The 18,105-nt window shown below is 43.3% G+C and overlaps 1 protein-coding gene across 1 annotated transcript in view; it reads left to right on the top strand.

Annotated features, from left to right (window-relative positions):
- tgfbr1b (transforming growth factor, beta receptor 1 b) overlaps window positions 1-18,105 on the top strand; it is a 34,687-nt gene that overhangs the window by 3,855 nt on the left and 12,727 nt on the right. Inside the window, exon 2 of the mRNA XM_056450586.1 lies at window positions 16,075-16,320. Within this exon, the coding sequence (XP_056306561.1) occupies window positions 16,075-16,320 (246 nt within the window). The remainder of the gene's footprint in view (window positions 1-16,074; window positions 16,321-18,105) is intronic.

Here is an 18,105-nt window from a genome sequence, read left to right as displayed (position 1 = left end):
CACAATCACATGCTGTTTATCATTAGCCCTAATATGAATGCTGAAACGCTATATTGAGCATCCCTAGCTCAGTGTAAAGCACAGTATTCCACATGTGTTTGCAGATCCGCACCTGAGCTGTTGTCTGTGTGTGAATAATCTCCATCTGCTGCTGTGCTGTGGATCAACTACAGCGGCTCCAGAGATGCTCGGGGACAGTGATTTAATGCACTTGGCCCCGGGGCCCCTGAACACACGGGCCCTTAGAGGCTCGTCTGAGCATTTGATACATGCTCACTATAATAATGTTGCCTTTGGGACAGGAATCTGAGGCATTTTCCTGACCCCAAACTGCCTGTTGTCCCGGCTTAAAGAACCAAAACTAATTTGAGAAGTTGTGTTAGTGCCAGCTGTGATTGAACTGAGCTACTGATGCGTTCACAAGCCTGATCCACTCATTTGCAGCGATAGTGGCTTTTAAAAGTGTAGCGTGCACTGGGAAATCAACACAAGCATCTGAGGGTTACATGGAGCTTTATTAGGCTGGACTTAAAGCAGATAGGCTTGTGATAGTCTTGTAATGATATTAACCTGAGCTGTGTTTGTATAGAGCTTTTCACAATAATCATCATCGCACAGCAGCTTTATAATCAGTGCACATTATTACTACATTACAGTCAGTGTTAATTAATGCATTGAAATAAGTAGTGAGTAATGACCACATGTATTATAGTTACTATATATAGTTAGTTAATATTTAGTTTTGCTGTGATATGAATATCATTTCACCACATTAATTTAGCAGAACTTGAACAATCAAATGTAAAATAACAGGTTCATCGTATAAATCATTTTACTAGAAATAATATCTTTAATCTCTAATAAATAAATAATCTGATCCTGTGATGTGACTGCTGCCGATACACACATGGTGATATGGATGGTGTTCAGCTCCACTCCTCTTGTTGATCCGTCAGACCGCAGCGCTCTCAGTTTTCTGTACTGAATCCGGCCAGCCGTACCTGTTGGAGGATCCCGGATCACTTTACAGCACATTATTATCCCGCCGGCCGTTCAGACTGTGGGATTTGTGGTTTGGATGCAATAGGAGACAGTGGCATGATTAATGGACTCTGTCAAAGCAACATAAATCAAGCCATTCTGCAGCTTGCACCGTCAACACATCAGCGCCGTGTGCAGAAAATGATGCAAACGCTACAGTTTCAGCAATAACTCATCTACTGATTAATATTTGGGTATGATCGCATTGTTTCAAACTCAATTCAGCTTTAAAGTTTAAAGCAGAGATGTGTTAAACTAATCACAAGTGACGACGAAGACAATAATGATGTTACAGCGGACCCAGAATGCTGAACACTACTAACATATAAAGCAGCGCTACTGATAATAATCATAATAATATTAATACTGATAATATTATCTGTAGACTGCAGTAATGATGCTGAAATACAGCTTTACATTACTGAGACACTCACCGGCCACTTTATTAGGTACACCAGTCCAACTGCTCGTTAACGCAGTCTAATCAGCCAATCACATGGCAGCAGGTCAATGCATTTAGGCCTGTAGACATGGTCAAGATGATCTGCTGCAGGTCAAAGCGAGCATCAGAATGGTTAAGAAAGGGGATTTAAGTGACGCTGAACATGACATGGTTGTTGCTGCCAGACGGGCTGCTCTGAGTATTTCAGAGTATTTCTGCTGCCACATTCGGATGCTCGGGGCAGAATTTGGCCTCAACAACATGAAAGCATGGATCCATCCTGCCTTGTATCAGCGGTTCAGGCTGGTGGTGGTGTAATGGTGTGGGGGAGATTTTCTTTGGGTCCATTAGTACCAATTGAGCATGGTGTCAACGCCACAGCCTACCTGAGTATTGTTCTGACCATGTCCATCCCTTTATGAGCACAGTGTCTCCATCTTCTGATGGCTACTTCCAGCAGGATAACACACCATGTCATAAAGCACCAATCATCTCAGACTGGTTTCTTGAACATGACAATGAGTTCACTGTACTCAAATGGCCTCCACAGTCACCAGAGCTCAATCCAATAGAGCACCTTTGGGATGTGGTGGAACGGGAGATTGGCATCATGGATGTGCAGCCGACAAATCTGCAGCAACTGTGTGATGCTATCATGTCAATATGGAGCAAATCTCTGAGGAATATCTCCAGTAGCTTGTTGAATCTCTGACATGGAGGATTAAGGCAGTTCTGAAGGCAAAAGGGGTCCGACCCGGTACTAGTGAGGTGTACCTAATAAAGTGGCCAGTGTGTTTAGAATGTTTTTAAATGGCACAAAGATTTGAGATGATGCAAGGCCTAGTAAATGAATGATGACTGAGCTTTCTATTGCAGATTAACTAGCTATTTAAACCCGTGGTGATTTTGTGTGTGTGTGTGTGTGTGTCCATCAGCGAGCTGCAGTCTCAGTCCTGTCCTCCATTTGTTTTACTGGCCGCTTTAGAAAGGGGTTTTGCAGCTTTACTGCGTTTCTCCTTCCTCCCGGAGCTTGTTACCCCAAAAGGAGGCCGTGGCTGTCTGTCCAATGGGCAGGTTTATGATCCCAGCGCCGGGTATTTATAAAGAACAGTCCGTCATGTGCTCTGACACGCTAGCAATTAGCAGAGCCTCGGGCGGAGAGTGAAGCTGTGTGTTTGAGGAGCACACACTCTGACGCTCACTGGACGTTCACTCACAAGGCTTATTAGAGCGCTGTGGAAAGGCAGATTCAGAGTCGCTGTGTTTCAGTGTGTCCTAGATAATGTGTCTCTGCCAATCCTCCACTGAGTCTGCTTAATAGTGCAGACGGCTCCATCAAGAGATAAACCAGTGCTGGAACTGGGTCACCAGGGTCCACCAGAGCTCCTGTACACTCCTGTTGTTGGAAACTTGGCTTAGATGATGACACTGAAGAAGTTATCACGATCTTTAGTGTGTTATATTGACGTTCTTCATGGATGAGCAGATGCAGTCAGGGGAGGCTTCCACTCTCATTCACTTCCCAGACATTTAAAAAGAACATATTTTAAAGCAGTAATCACAATACTGTGAAACCGTGCTGTTTTTATCCAAGGTTATCACACCGTCAGAATCGTATAGCGGCCCATGCCTGTGCTTCACACTTCTCAGTAACTGCAGACTAATGACCTCAGACACACACAGCGCACCCAAACACTGCAGCGCTTGCTTCTTTCCTTCATAAACTTGTATCAGAGCTGCAGCAATGGTTTGTCTGTTTGACATCCTCTGAGAAAACACTTGATGGTCGTCTAGTTGCGAGAGACCCGAGTCCTATTGTAAATGATGAAGGAACCCACCCACTCACGCTATTTACCTCCGCTCAGAATAACAACACATGTGATAATGAGTGCTGTAGAGCAGCAGGGAGGAGATGGTAAATATAAAAGGATGTAAGGATGTCGCCAGAGTGGCTTTTTGGTTTCTTTTCTTGTGCATGCAGCCACTAGCGCCCCATCTGAAAGAGTTTCAGCATAGGGGGTAATGTAGTCATTCAACATGTTCAACACCTGTAATCCTGCAGTGTGTATCTGAATAATGACGCTCGGTTCCTTCACCTGAAAGCTTGTTGACTGAGTCTGAGGTTTACTGTCGTTATTATTCAGACTCTACAGTTAGCTTTGAGTGCTCAGTATTTACGCTTCACCATTGCACACACTATAACAGTAAAGAGATCAGAGATTCTGTTTAAATACTGTAGTTTTGACTATTAAAACTATTCACTTTAGTAAAGTTGCTGAATTAAATTAAAATAAAGGGGTTAAATAACAATAAATCCTAATGCACAGTTGAAATCTTTAATAATTATGGGTGTTGAGGGATATGAAGCATGATATCGTGATCGTTTATTTGCTGTATCGCTGTGGTCATCTGTTGACTTTATGTTGAGCTTTGACATCCTGCATTAGATGAGTCTAACACACTCTAGTTCTGTGCTAATGACACAGAAATGATGTGTTACAGCTTTAAATATGTCTGCTAATTAACTAATGATCCTGCTGTTAGTGCTGTGGCTCTTTAAGCTGGGTTAACACACTCCAGTGATGCGGAGGCGGTGTGTGAGGCTGCTGGGAACGGCTGGCGGTTTCAGTCATTCAGATGTGGATGAACGAGTGAATCTGGATCATTTCTGAGTGTTTCTCAGTGTTCACACAAAGAGCTGAGCAGCAGAAGGCCCTGTGGGGGGGTCTGAGGGCCCCGGGGTCCATCTGAGACACACACACATCTGCCACACACAAAAGCCTGCCAATAATGGGGCGTGAAGGGTCAGGGGCCGCACAGATGACCTATGGAAATGACTCCAGACACACACTGGAGCTGCAGGGGGAAGGGGGAGAGAGAGAGTGTGTGTGTGTGTGTGTGTGTGTGTGTGTGTGTGTGTGTGTGTGTGTGTGTGTGTGTGTGTGTGTGTGTGCGCTCATGAGTGTGTTTATGTGAGTGAGTGTGTGTGTATGTGATTGAGTGAATGTGTGTGTGTTTGCAGGTGTGCGTGTGTGTGTGTGTGGGATTGTGTGTGTGTATGTTTATGACGTCATGTGTGTATGGCATATCATGAGTGTGTGTGTGGGGCTTTGTGTGCATGTCTGTGTGACGTCACGTGTCTATGGTGTGTGTGTGGGAATGTGATTTTGTGCATGTGATGTAGTGAATGTGTGTGTGTGTGTGTGTGTATTTGCGCATGTAGTGTGTGTGATATCCATGTGTGTGTCTGTGTGGATTTTGTTTGTGTATGTCTGTGTGACGTCACGTGTGTATGATGTGTAGTGTGTGTGTGTGTGTGTGTGTGTGTCGTGCTGAAGCTCTGCGGCTGGTGTGTAAGGCGGTGTCGGCTGCAGGTCTGCTGGTTGCCTGGTAACGGCTGTAATTAATTCATCTGCACAGTGAAGGTGAGCTGCTGCTGCTGCTGCTGATGAAGATCTGCTTCTGCTCTCAGTGTCTGACACACACACACACACACACACACACACACACACGTCCTCTTGTCTAAATGCGAGCACTAATACCCATCTGCATGTTTGTGCAGGACTGGATCTGAGTGTAGAGCAGACGAGCGGTGTAGTGAAGCCGAGTGTGTGGCAGTGGAGCTGAAATGGAGAGATTAGTGAACAGTGGGAGTGTGTGGCGTTACATTTAGATATATGGATGTTGCATCAGATTTCCTGTGCTGCGCTGAGCTCTTTAACCAATCACACGTCTACATATGAGTGCAGTGGCCAATCAGAAGCCTTCGATTAGTCACCGCTGAAGCCACTGTGCCTTCGCTCTTCATTAATGACAGCCGGTCCAGAAATGAGAGCTCTGTGAAGTGCTGATGTGATGTAGGAGATCAGTCCACAATGCTGGACTCATGCTGAGATCATGACAGGAACTACACTAGACTAAACTCGTGTGTGTGTGTGTGTGTGTGTGTGTGTGTGTGTGTGTAGTAATATGAACAATTATATTATGTATAGTATAGTTATAATTATATATAGTAATTATGAACAATTCTGTTCAATTATAAATACAGTTTTATAATATATATATATAAATTTGGCGCAGTGGGTAGCACTAGTCTCTGGTTTGAGTCCCAGCTGGGTCAGTTGGTGTTTCTGTGTGGAGTTTGCATGTTCTCCCAGTGTTGGTGTGGGTTTCCTCCAGGTGCTCTGGTTTCCCCCACAGTCCAAACACATGCACTATAGGGGAACTGAGCAACTAAATTGGCTGTAGTGTAGGAGTGTGTATGGGTGTTTCCCAGTGATGGGTTGCAGCTGGATGGTTATCCGCTGTGTAAAGCATATGCTGGATTAATGAAGGGATTAAGCTGAAAAGAAAATGAATGAATGACTATATAAATAGTCTTTCTTTATAAAACTGATCGTCTGGATGCTCCTGCAGTGTGCATGTCTGCACTGTATGCTCGCATTATTTAATATTGTATTTAATTGACAGTAAAAGTGACCTGTATTCTGATTGATTCTAATTATTGGATAAATGTATATGAAACATATCATGCTTATTAGCAAAATGCCTCTGGAAATCAGTTCCTGAGAGCAAATGATCCTCTAAAATGCAACAGAAAGTAAACAGTTCAGCATATTATTGTGGACTGTCCTGTTTTAATGTTATCAGACTGAGAGTTTTATCTGGAGAGACTTTAAATCAAATATTTTTAGATGAATCCTTGCAAAATTGTGCAATTTGTCCAGAGTAAACCTTCAAAATGATTGATCTTCTATATTATTTATTGATATTGATGACTTTTATTGTTTATAATATTAATATTGATGAAAGTGAAAGTGAGGTGTGGATCTTTGTGGACTGTGTAGTCTAATAACTCATGTTTATTGGCTGGATTACTGAACAGATGGTATTTGTAGTGTAATATAGGCCCACATTGAAGTTTTGGTCTGTTTTTACAGTCTTTATTTTCTCATAATCACTGAATAAATAGATATTTACACACATTTGCATATTAATGTCAGTAATATCACTCAGTAATTTGCACATTTTATTTGATTTCTGTACAATACAGTCTGTAAAGTTTGCTTTGATTACCAAATAAATGCATCTAATTAGATTTACATCAGTGCATTCATTAATTTAACCTGAAATTAAAGTAACTAAACTCTTAAAATCATTTAGCAGAAATCTGCAGATTTATATTCATTTATTTTTTAATTATACACAGAAACAGCTCAAATGAATCAGTCTGGCCCTGGTGATGACTTGAGGAAACATGACAGCAGACATTTAAAGCTTAATTTAATTAAATATGCCTTGACAATACGATGTAATATGAGACTGGTCAGCGAGAGAGCTACTGTAGGAGCAGCTGTAGGATTCTGTTAGCTCCAGTGTTAAAGCAGAGAAAAGGGTGGAGAGAGAACAGGCGGAGATGGAGAGATTTATCATACCGAGAGTCTCTGAAGGCCTGCGCTCTGACCCTGAGCTCTGCTGTTTAGACTGATCCTCTTCTCAATCAGCACAGAGCTCAGTGTGTGTGTGTGCGTGTGCGTGTGTGTGTGTGTGTGTGTGTGTGTGTGTGTGTGTGTGCGCGTGTGTGTGCGCGTGTGTGCGCGTGTGTGTGTGTGTGTGTGTGTGTGTGTGTGTGTGTGTGTGTGTGTGTGTGTGCGTGTTCGCACTACACTGTAAAAACTAACCATTAATGAGCAGTTTCCATATTTTGTGAGTCAGAGGTGTATTAGCGGTGGTGAACGGCATTATGGGATGTTGATCTCTGCTATGTCCACTTCTGATGAAAACTCTACAGTTTAACACAGAGACCTTTACTGATATTTTAGTTTAAAACAACATCAAATCTAGAGAAATAAGTGTTAAATAACAGAAAGCTCAAGGTCCAAAACTGGTGGCAGATCAAGATCCCATAATGCAATTCACAAGAAGAATATTGGGAACCATGAGATTTCTCAGTGCTAAATATTGTGAAATGAAACAGGTGCATCTATTGTACCATGTGCAGCTTTAATAATGAGCAACTCTTGAATTCTTTCTTCAATGAAGACTGTCCAGTGTTGTTTTTCATTCATTCATTTGCCTTCAGATTACTCCTTTACTGATTTTATTTGATGCATATCTGCACTCTGCTGTTCTGTCTTTACTTGTCACTACAGAATCATCTAAACCAGACTGAACTAATCAATTCTTACCAAGCAGAGCTGCTTAACCCATCTGATCAAATATTCTAAATAAATCACAGAAAAAAGAAATATGACACTGTCAGATTATTGCAGTATCGCGTGTGCGTGTGTGTGTGTGTGTGTGTGTGTGTGTGTGTGTGTGTGTGTGTGTTCAGCTTGCACACACTCTGCTCTTCTGTTGATCCTCCAGCAGCCTGTCTGACAGATGATGCTTCTGAAATATTGAGATGGATTATGATGGTCTTGAAGAAACAGCTGTGCCGAGTACCTGCGCCAGCGTTCTGCCATCAGCTACAATTAAATATTAGCTCCAGAAATCCATCTTAACTTGCGCTACACAATTAATGTGAGCGATGTTAACGTGTGTTGTGGACGTGCACCCTAATTATGATGCTCTGTAGACACACAGGGTTCTGAAAGCTCTTTGGGTTGCCATGTAATAAACACACACACCATAGCCATCATTCAGTGATGTTGGAGGACAGATCAAGATCTCGGAGAAGATTCTGTTAGTTAGAATCTGTAAGAGTCCAGCAGTGGAGTTGGTGAAGGTGAAGCCCGGGTCAGGTCTCTTCATCAGGCCCGAGTGTGCATGATCAGAGCAGTGGCTGCTGAAAATGAGAAGTGTTTAGGAGGCTCAGAAATAGAGCCAAATATCTGTGTGTATATATATATATATGTGTAAATATAATAGTATATATGTATATGTGGTACATATATAAATCTAAATTAAACAACTTTATCTCATGGATATTTAAATTTAGATATAATTTTACATATATATTTATTAAAAATATATAAAATAAACCTTTTCTTAAATATATGCATGCGTCTATTTACATATATAAAATAAACACACACATCATACACACATATACTGTGATTAATCTAATTACCACATAGACAGGCTCAGTCATAAAATGATGGACCGGTCTGATTTTGTCCCGAGTGCTTTGGGATGATGATTATTGTGAAAAGCGATGCACTAATAAGGGTTGAGTTGGGTTGTTTCCTGCTTGGCTCAGCTTCAGCCTCTCCAACTCAATGATATGTGTTGTTAGGAATACTAACCAACCCTCTCTAGCACTCCACTGGGTTAGATGAGGATGAAGATTAATTATCTTGGCTCTAAAAACTGGACACACTCTTCAGTTGATCCCCGTCTGCGCTTCAGAAAACACACACACACACACACACACCTATTCATTACAGTCTCCAGTGTGTGTTTGAGTTACAGCGCCGTCTCCTCCCAAAACACTGCGCCTTCAATGCCACATCATTCAATTACTACATTAGCGCTTGAAGCTAAAGGCTCTGAAGATGTGAAATCCAATTGCCATTGATTCCCAAAATCACTAGTGGACGTCTGGAGGGATGTGTGTGTGTGTGTGTGTGTGTGTGTGTGTGTGTGTGTGTGTGTGCGTGTGTGTGTGTGTGTGTGTGTGTGTGTGTGTGTGTGTGTGTGTATGCTCTGCATTAGAGGAAAGCGCTTCATTTATAAGAGCTGAAACACTGCAGACGTTCCCGGCCATTTATAAATTGGGTTATGTGGTCTTAATCAGATCGCCGTGATGGAATTGGGTTAATTGAAAGCATTATACCAACTGAGCGACTCAGAATTGCAGGCTTTTCATGACTGCCGGAGTAATGGTCCGTTTCATTCCCTAACTGAATTAAAGTCTTCCTCTCAGACTCTCCTTAATTCTGTTCTAGATTTCATGAACTTTACAGCTGAAAGATACGAGCATCGCTAACAAACGACCCAAACGCTTCATCTCGGGCGCTTTCATTCGCTAGCACTGTGGACTCACAGCAAGAAGGTCACGGGTTCGAGTGTTTCGGTTTCCAAACACATGCGCTATAGGAGAATTGATTAACTAAATTGGCCGTAGTGTATGTGTGTGTGTGTGGGTGTGTATGGGTGTTTCCCAGTACTGGGTTGCAGCTGGAAGGGCATCCGCTGTGTAAAGCATATGCTGGAATAGTTGGCGGTTCATTCCGCTCTGATAAATAAGGGAGTAAGCTGAAGGGAAATGAATGTAGTATCTTTACTCTGGTCTTTTGAAGGAGGTCAGGAGTGTGTCCGCGTGTGTGGATCGACATGAGGACCAGTAAATGATGGTGAAGTTCAAGTCTCAGTTTAATGTGAGCTAAAGAGAATACATGCGTGAGCTGACGGATGTGTCTGTGTGTTCATGAGAGATGAGCACATTGATCAGAGTCTGCAGGTGATGACAGTGAAGGTGAGCTCAGTGTCCTCTACAATCACACACTTCCTTCTCACACACCGTCTCATAGATCCAGTCACCATACACGTGATGCCAATAATGATGATAAGCTCTGGATATTTGACTCAATATTGATCTAAGACTGTGGGTGGCACGGTGGCGCAGTGGTTAGCACTGTGGCCTCCCCGTGTTGGTGTGGGTTTCCTCCGGGTGCTCTGGTTTCCCCCACAGTCCAAACACATGCGCTATAGGGGAACTGATCAACTGAATTGGCCGTAGCGTATGAGTGTGTTTGTGAATGAGTGTGTATGGGTGTTTCCCAGTACTGGGTTGTAGCTGGAAGGGCATCTGCTGTGTAAAACATATGCTGGAATAGTTGGCGGTTCATTCCGCTGTGGCGACCCCTAAAATAGATACTAAGCTGAAGGAAAATGAATGAATGATCATTTCAGCATGGAGATCGCAGTGTGCACATCTGCAATAGTCACATCACAAGAGATGCAACATTGCACTGTATTATAGTAGTGTATTTATAATATTGTGCTGTTTAATACACACTTTAATATTTATAGTCCAAATATCTACAGTTCAAAGTGAAAACAGGATCATTTTATTTAGCCAGCAGGCTGATAATACAGCTTGTTTTGAGGAAACACTCTTAATCTGGACTCTTAATCCTTCTGAAGTGGAAAATAAAGCAGTATTTGGACTTGATTGAAAAGTTTTTAGACATTTAGACGAGAAATGGAGCAAAGCAAAGTAAGAAAAGCATGATGATTATTCAATATCTGTAGCTGAATACTGTTAATCCTCTAAAAACATGATATTGTGCTGCTCAAACTGTTCATATCACAGTATTCAGCACAGAGAAGTAAAATATGCCAATATCAGGTAGTTCCAGCATCGTGCAGCTCAACAGGGATCTGTAATGGTGTTGATATTAGAGATGCACTGGATTATCAGCTGCTGGAGTGGTGCTGTGTGTGTGTGTGTGTGTGTGTGTGTGTGCGTGCGTGCGTGCGTGCGTGCGTGCGTGCGTGCGTACGTGTGTGCGTGAGTGCGTGCGTGCGTGCGTGTGTGTGTGGTTGATCTGGCTGTGTTTGGTGTTGTTTGTGAGATCTTTGGCTCTCCTCTCCGCAGCTCTTCTCAGTTTGCTGACCCGTCCTAAAATAGTCCTGGCTTCAGATTCACCCAGGTTTCTGAGCTCCAGCCGCTCGCAGACTGACTCTGAGGCAGTGCTGACATGTTTCTGTGCTGTTTCTCCTCCGTGATGATGACAACAGTGTGTGTGTTTGCTGGTTTACAAGAACAGAAATGTGGATAATGTCATGGGAATGGTCTAGGGTTTAACTCAGGGGTCCCACAGAGGCTGTTTAAACTCTCTTAATATTCATAGAATATTCATGAATCCTGCATGTTAAACTTCAGTGTCTCGAGAAGCACGTCAGAGATAATGCAGGAACCATGAGAACTGCTGTTTTTGTACACTTCAGCTTGTTCCAGACAACTCAGAAGTGAGAGTTCTCCTGCTCTCTGTCTATAATCTGACCTGTGGAATGGAAGATCCCTGACCTCAGTGAGACAGATCTAACAGTTATTAATATGTTTGACATAATAGATCTGTGCTAATAATCTCACGCTAACAGGATATAGATGTGTAGTGACTGGGCAGTGTACTATATTACCTTTATATCATCATACGCTGAAGTAGAGCTGCACCACAGTGGAAACATCTGATATTGCTGTATTTAATTCTTCTGTGATTAAATATTGTGATATTAATACGGCTCATCAGATGGTCAGAAGAGCTCTATTTGATGGTTTTCTGGGAGATCTAACAGTATTCAGCTACAGATATTGAATAATCATCATGCTTTCTTACTGTGCTTTGCCTCATTTCTACTCTAAATATCTGAAAACTCTTAATCAAGTACAAACATGGCTTTATTTTCAACATCAGAGGAATGAAGTCAAACTTTAGAGTTTTCCCTTAAAACAGCTGTATTATCAGCCAGTGGAATAAGTCGAATCATCTCGCTTGAGCTTTCAAATCAAGATATTTGCACTAGAAACAAGACAAAAATGAGTATTTTTTTGCACAAATCATATAAATTCTGAATAAATACAGAGATGAAATGCAGCTCTTGGTGAAGTCTAATGCAGACTCAACATTACAGATGTTTGCAGTGTGAATATTGCGGATGCACACACTGATATCCATGCTGAATCTGTATATTGTGCAGCTCTACTCTCTCTCTAGAGTTTGCTTGGGTTATTGATGCACTCAGTGCTTCTTGACTCCTGATTTCTCCCACATGCATCATTACAGAATCTCTGATCCATTTAAGTGGAGTTTCTAACTTCACACATAAAAAGTGAATGTCATGTCAGTCAGAACGTGCTGCTTGGTCCAGTTTTATTCGCTTTATTATGCCTCGTGTGGACACATCAGACTATACAGTACATTTGTTCTGTAATTACTGCCTTTACAGTTCCAGTTTTGGGTTTTAGCTTTATTAACAGGGACATCACGATGTTTTAAAAGCTCAGGTCCAGACATTTCATCTAATTATTTACTCATTTCAGTAAAATAGACACTTTTCAAACACATCTGTACTGTTTTTACATGTTTGAGCTGTCGTGAATGTCCCTGTTCTGGTGGATTTCTCTGCAGTTCAGCACACTAATTAAAGCAGCGCTGCTAAAATTGAAACTGAAAATACTGTGTGTGTGTGTGTGTGTGTGCGTGTGTGTGTGCGTGTGTGTGTGCGTGTGCGTGTGTGTGTGTGTGTGTGTTTGCGGTTCCGTGAGTAATGGAGCGTCTCCTTCAGTCTGGATTTCCTTGCGTCAGTGTGTTTGCTGTAGACAAAACATCCAGTGGGCGTCAGTTGGCAGCGGCACACACTGTTCTCAGATCAGAGCAGCGATGGCTGAATCTGGAGCTCTCCAACAAGACTGTAGGGTCCTGTAGAGTAATAAACACACCTCATGAATACACCGATGTCTTCAGTGCAGTCGCTGCCCGTTTGCTGCTTTAAATATATCCTCCCAGAGTTGCGTGTACAAGCGTTTTCCCTTTATTTTCCTTAAACTGGAGTGATATACAACTAATGATTAATGTACAGAGTTCTGAGTCTGTTATTAATGAAGATTGTGTTTACATGTGAACAGGAGCATTTGATTCTGTTATTGATCACTATTTATATTGTGTTTAGATCAGTAACAGAGCTGACGGTCACTGATGTTTGCTCTTGATCTAGTTTCTGGCTTGTTTTTGGGAGTAATTTCATGTTAGGTTGTTTGATTTGGGATGTTTTTGGATTAGTTTGTTTCGTTGTTTAGGTTTGTGTGTGTTTTATGTTGGGTTTTGTGTATTGTTTTCCTTATTAATGCATTTTTGATGTTTTTGTGTGTGTTTTGTGATGTTTTTGTGTGTGTTTTGTGATGTTTTTGTGTGTGTTTTGTGATGTTTTTGTGTGTGTTTTGTGATGTTTTTGTGTGTGTTTTGTGATGTTTTTTGTGCTTTGGGTTTGTGTGTTTTCCAGCTTTGGTTTGCAGTTGGGTTTTATGGTTTGTGTTGTGATTTTTGTGGTTTATTTTCATGGTTTGTTATTTGTTTTTGGTTTGATTTAGTGTGTTTTCAGGTTCTGTTTGTGTGTGTTTGTTGTGTATTGTGGTTTGGTTTGACTTCTGTTTTGCACTTTATTGTTATTTTGTGAATGTTTTATTCATTTATTTATGTTTGTTTGGACTGATGATGTTATTTGGATGTTTGTGGTGTCTGTTTTTTTGTTGGTTTGACTATTAAACCCAAAGCCAGTTGTAGTATGCATTCAGAAAAGCATTGAGGTCAGTGCTGATGTGCTACAGCTTGTTTAGCTCTTGGTGAACAGTGAGATACACACACACACACACACACACACACACACACACTTACAGCTCCTTCAGGTCTCGCTCTGGAAGCCCATGTTGATTATTCCTCAAGCTGTAGGAAACGCTGTCAGTGTTCAGCGGTTATCATTTCACACACGTCCTCTGCTTTTCAATGCTTTTCTGTTTTAAACAGGTAGAGGAGGATAATCCCGCAGCTCTGTATTGTAAATGTAATGCATCTGCTCGTCCAGCACGGCGCACCTTTGCACAGCAGTGTGTGTTTACTGCACAATATATCTAAAAATGATCATTAACACCAGAATAATGTATGCAATACTGCCGAGAAGTGCAGTCAGTTCTATTAGTTTATCTGCCAAGCATAGTTTATTCCATTGGTGTGCTGCATGCATGTGTGTCTTCACATCTGACCAATCAGAGGAGCCTTTACTGAGCTGAGCTGAAAATGATCAACACTCATGCTGGAAAACCACAACACATGATCAGCATCTGAATATCCACACAGGTTTTCACTCGCTGCTGCTGTCTAAATCATTCCACAGTGAGAGTTTAATTCAGTCAGCTCAGAAAGCTCAGCTGTTACCTGTTTACTATAGTATGATCATTCATTCACTTTCCTTCAGCTGAGTCTGGTTATTTATCAGGGGTCTCCACAGCGGAATGAACCACCAACTATTCCAGCATGTGTTTTACACAGTGGATGCCTTTCCAGCCGCAACCCAGTACTGGGAAACACCCACACACACGCATTCACACACACACACTCATACACTACGGCCAGTTTAGTTGATCAGTTCCCCTATAGCGCATGTGTTTGGACTGTGGGGGAAACCGGAGCACCCGGAGGAAACCCACACCAACACAGGGAGAACATGCAAACTCCACACAGAAACACACACTGACCCAGCCGGGACTCGAACCAGAGACCTTCGTGCATATATTATATTATATTAGTGTAATCCGTCTTTTGGATGAGATGTTAAACAGATGTACTGACTCTCTGTGGTGGTTAAATATCTCAGGGTGTAACCCAGGCATCCTGGCCAAATCTGCCCACTGGGCTCTGTCCATCATCCCCATATCATTACTGGCGTCATCGCTCTGTCTCCTCTCCACCAATCAGCTGGGGTGGTGCAATATGGCTGCTGTCACCTCATCCAGGTGGATGCTGCGATGGCAGAGTTCCCCCAAACATGTGTAATGCGCTGTTCTTAATAATGTTTGATACATGTCTAACATGCCATGTCAACACAGCCACCTGAACTGCAGCAGATTGAATAAATGAAATTAAAGGATGTTTGCTGCACAGTAGTGAAGAGTGTGTGTGTGTGTGTGTGTGTGTGTGTGTGTGTGTGTGTGTGTGTGTCAGCTGTAGAGTGTCTTCTGTCTGGCTCAGAGTCAGACATTACTCTGGTAGTGTTTCCTGGGTCTCTGCAGAACTTCTTCTGTACTGACACACAGTCAGCTGCCAGACATGCTGACGTGTTTCTGTCTACATGTGTGCATTCCTGTGTGTGTGTGTGTGTGTGTGTGTGTGTGTTCCTCCGCAGTTCTGAGAGTGTGTGACGTGTTGAGTCTGTCTAGTCGCTCTGCTGTTCTCAGTGCAGCGTGTGGTTTCTCTCTGTCTGCCTTCAGTCCCGCCCTCATTTCCTCTTCCTGGGTGACGCTGGTGTTTCCTCTGAACACACTGATACACACATTACAGCGGACACACACATTACAGCAGACACACACTGATACACACATTACAGCGGTCTGCTGAAGCTGATCTGCTCTGAGGAGTCTCTATCAGTCGATCAATACAGCTGATACATGTAGGCATTATTATTATAAATGCCATTACTACAATTATTATTATTATTATTATTACTATATTTCTGCTGTGTGTGTGTGTGTCTGGGTCATCTAGGGTTGTTGAGGTGACCCAGCTCTGCAGATGGAGGGCAGTTTCTGGATGTTGGCCATCATATGTTTGTTGATGAGGACAGACAGACCGGCGGTCAGACACTGAGCAGCACACACATGCTAATCACGCTCTGCTAATGCCAGACGCTACAGCAGATCTTTACAGGTCTGGGCACAAGCCTCCCGCTTGAGTAGTGCTGGGACTCACCGTTATGTTGTTGATCGATCAGTAGGGTGGATCTGTACATCAGGTGTTATTCATGCATGATAGTCAACAGTAAGAAACACCACATATGGAGCTTATCTGACGTGAGCGCTGATCTCAGAGCTGTGTGTTGGTCAGCGTGAGGTTGTGAGAGGTCATGTTTGTGTGTGTTTGTGTGTGCAGGCTTACAGTGCTACTGTCACCGCTGCCCGAACCACACGTGTACGACGGACGGGCTGTGTTACGTGTCCATCACCCGCGCGGGCAGCGTGACCACACAGCAGAGCTGGTGCATCGGTGAGGGGGAGCTGATCCCGCGCGACCGCCCCTTCGTCTGCGCACCGTCCACCAAAGACGACACCGGCATCTACCCGCTCTGCTGCGACACCGACTGGTGCAACAAGAACCCCGACCTCATCCCAATCCCAGGTAACACACACACACACACACACACACCCTCACACACACACACACACACACACACACACACACACACACACACACACACACACACAGAGGCAGGTGGAATTGTTACTAAAAGACAACAACAGTTTGAACTCTAGTTTTATTGCCGGACCACCATGACCGCTCACAGACTGAACAGAACTCCTCTGACCTCGGAGTGACCAGAACCAAACTTGACACAATCCTCTGTGTTTATCATGACTCTGCTTCTCCTCACTACACAATCTCTCATTCTGTTATTACATGATGATAATTTACATGTTTACTTTAGGGCCCATTTATCAGTGCTTTACAGGGGGCTACCAGTGCTTTAGGCCAGGACTCAGTACTTTAGGGTGGGATTATTAGTACTTTTGGGCAGGTCTGGTAGTACTTTAGGGCGAGGCTATCAGTACTTTAGGGCAGGTCTGTTAGTACTTTAGGGCGGGACAATTAGTTCTTTAAGGTGGGACTATTAGTACTTTAGGGCAGGATTAGCAATGCTTTAGGGCTGGGACTATCAGTCCTTTAGGGTGGGACTATTAGTACTTTAGGGCAGGATTAGCAATGCTTTAGGGCTGGGACTATCAGTCCTTTAGGGTGGGACTATTAGTACTTTAGGGCAGGGCTATCAGTACTTTAGGGCGGAACTATCAGTCCTTTAGGGTGGGACTATCAGTACTTTAGGGCAGGTCTGTTAGTACTTTATGGTGGGGCTATCAGTCCTTTAGGGCGTGACTCAGTGCTTTAGGGCGGGGCTATCAGTCCTTTAGGGCTCGACTGACAGTGCTTCAGGGCGGGGCTATACGTCCTTTAAGGCGTGACCGTCAGTGCTTTAGGGCAGGGCTATCAGTCCTTTAAGGCGTGACTCTCAGTGCTTTAGGGTGGGGCTATACGTCCTTTAAGGCGTGACCGTCAGTGCTTTAGGGCAGGGCTGTCAGTCCTTTAAGGCGTGACTGTCAGTGCTTTAGGGTGGGGCTATACGTCCTTTAAGGCGTGACTGTCAGTGCTTTAGGGTGGGGCTATACGTCCTTTAAGGCGTGACTGTCAGTGCTTTAGGGTGGGGCTATACGTCCTTTAAGGCGTGACCGTCAGTGCTTTAGGGCAGGGCTGTCAGTCCTTTAAGGCGTGACTGTCAGTGCTTTAGGGTGGGGCTATACGTCCTTTAAGGCGTGACTGTCAGTGCTTTAGGGTGGGGCTATACATCCTTTAAGGCGTGACTGTCAGTGCTTTAGGGTGGGGCTATACGTCCTTTAAGGCGTGACTGTCAGTGCTTTAGGGTGGGGCTATACGTCCTTTAAGGCGTGACTGTCAGTGCTTTAGGGCGGGGCTATCAGTCCTTTAGGGCGTGACTGTCAGTGCTTTAGGGCGGGGCTATCAGTCCTTTTAGGCTTGACTGTCAGTGCTTTAGGGCGGGGCTATCAGTCCTTTTAGGCTTGACTGTCAGTGCTTTAGGGCGGGGCTATCAGTCCTTTAGGGCGTGACTGTCAGTGCTTTAGGGCGGGGCTATCAGTCCTTTAGGGCATGACTGTCAGTGCTTTAGGGCGGGGCTATCAGTCCTTTAGGGCGTGACTTTCAGTGCTTTAGGGCGGGGTTATCAGCCCTGTATAATTTTTTTCCCCAAATAAATTAACAGAAATAAGTTTTCTCCAGAAGAAGAAATATATACTCGTAAACACAGTGATTAATAGTCTTACTCGGCTCTGTTAAACAGAACTTGAGAACTATTTGGGAATGTCAAATTTCACAGGAGCTGAATGAGGTTTCCTT

The sequence above is a fragment of the Danio aesculapii genome, chromosome 24 (genome assembly GCF_903798145.1).
Source record: "Danio aesculapii chromosome 24, fDanAes4.1, whole genome shotgun sequence".
NCBI classification, from domain to species: domain Eukaryota; kingdom Metazoa; phylum Chordata; class Actinopteri; order Cypriniformes; family Danionidae; genus Danio; species Danio aesculapii.
The sequence above is the reverse complement of the archived record's forward strand: the minus strand, read 5'-3'. Positions and strand labels throughout refer to the sequence as shown.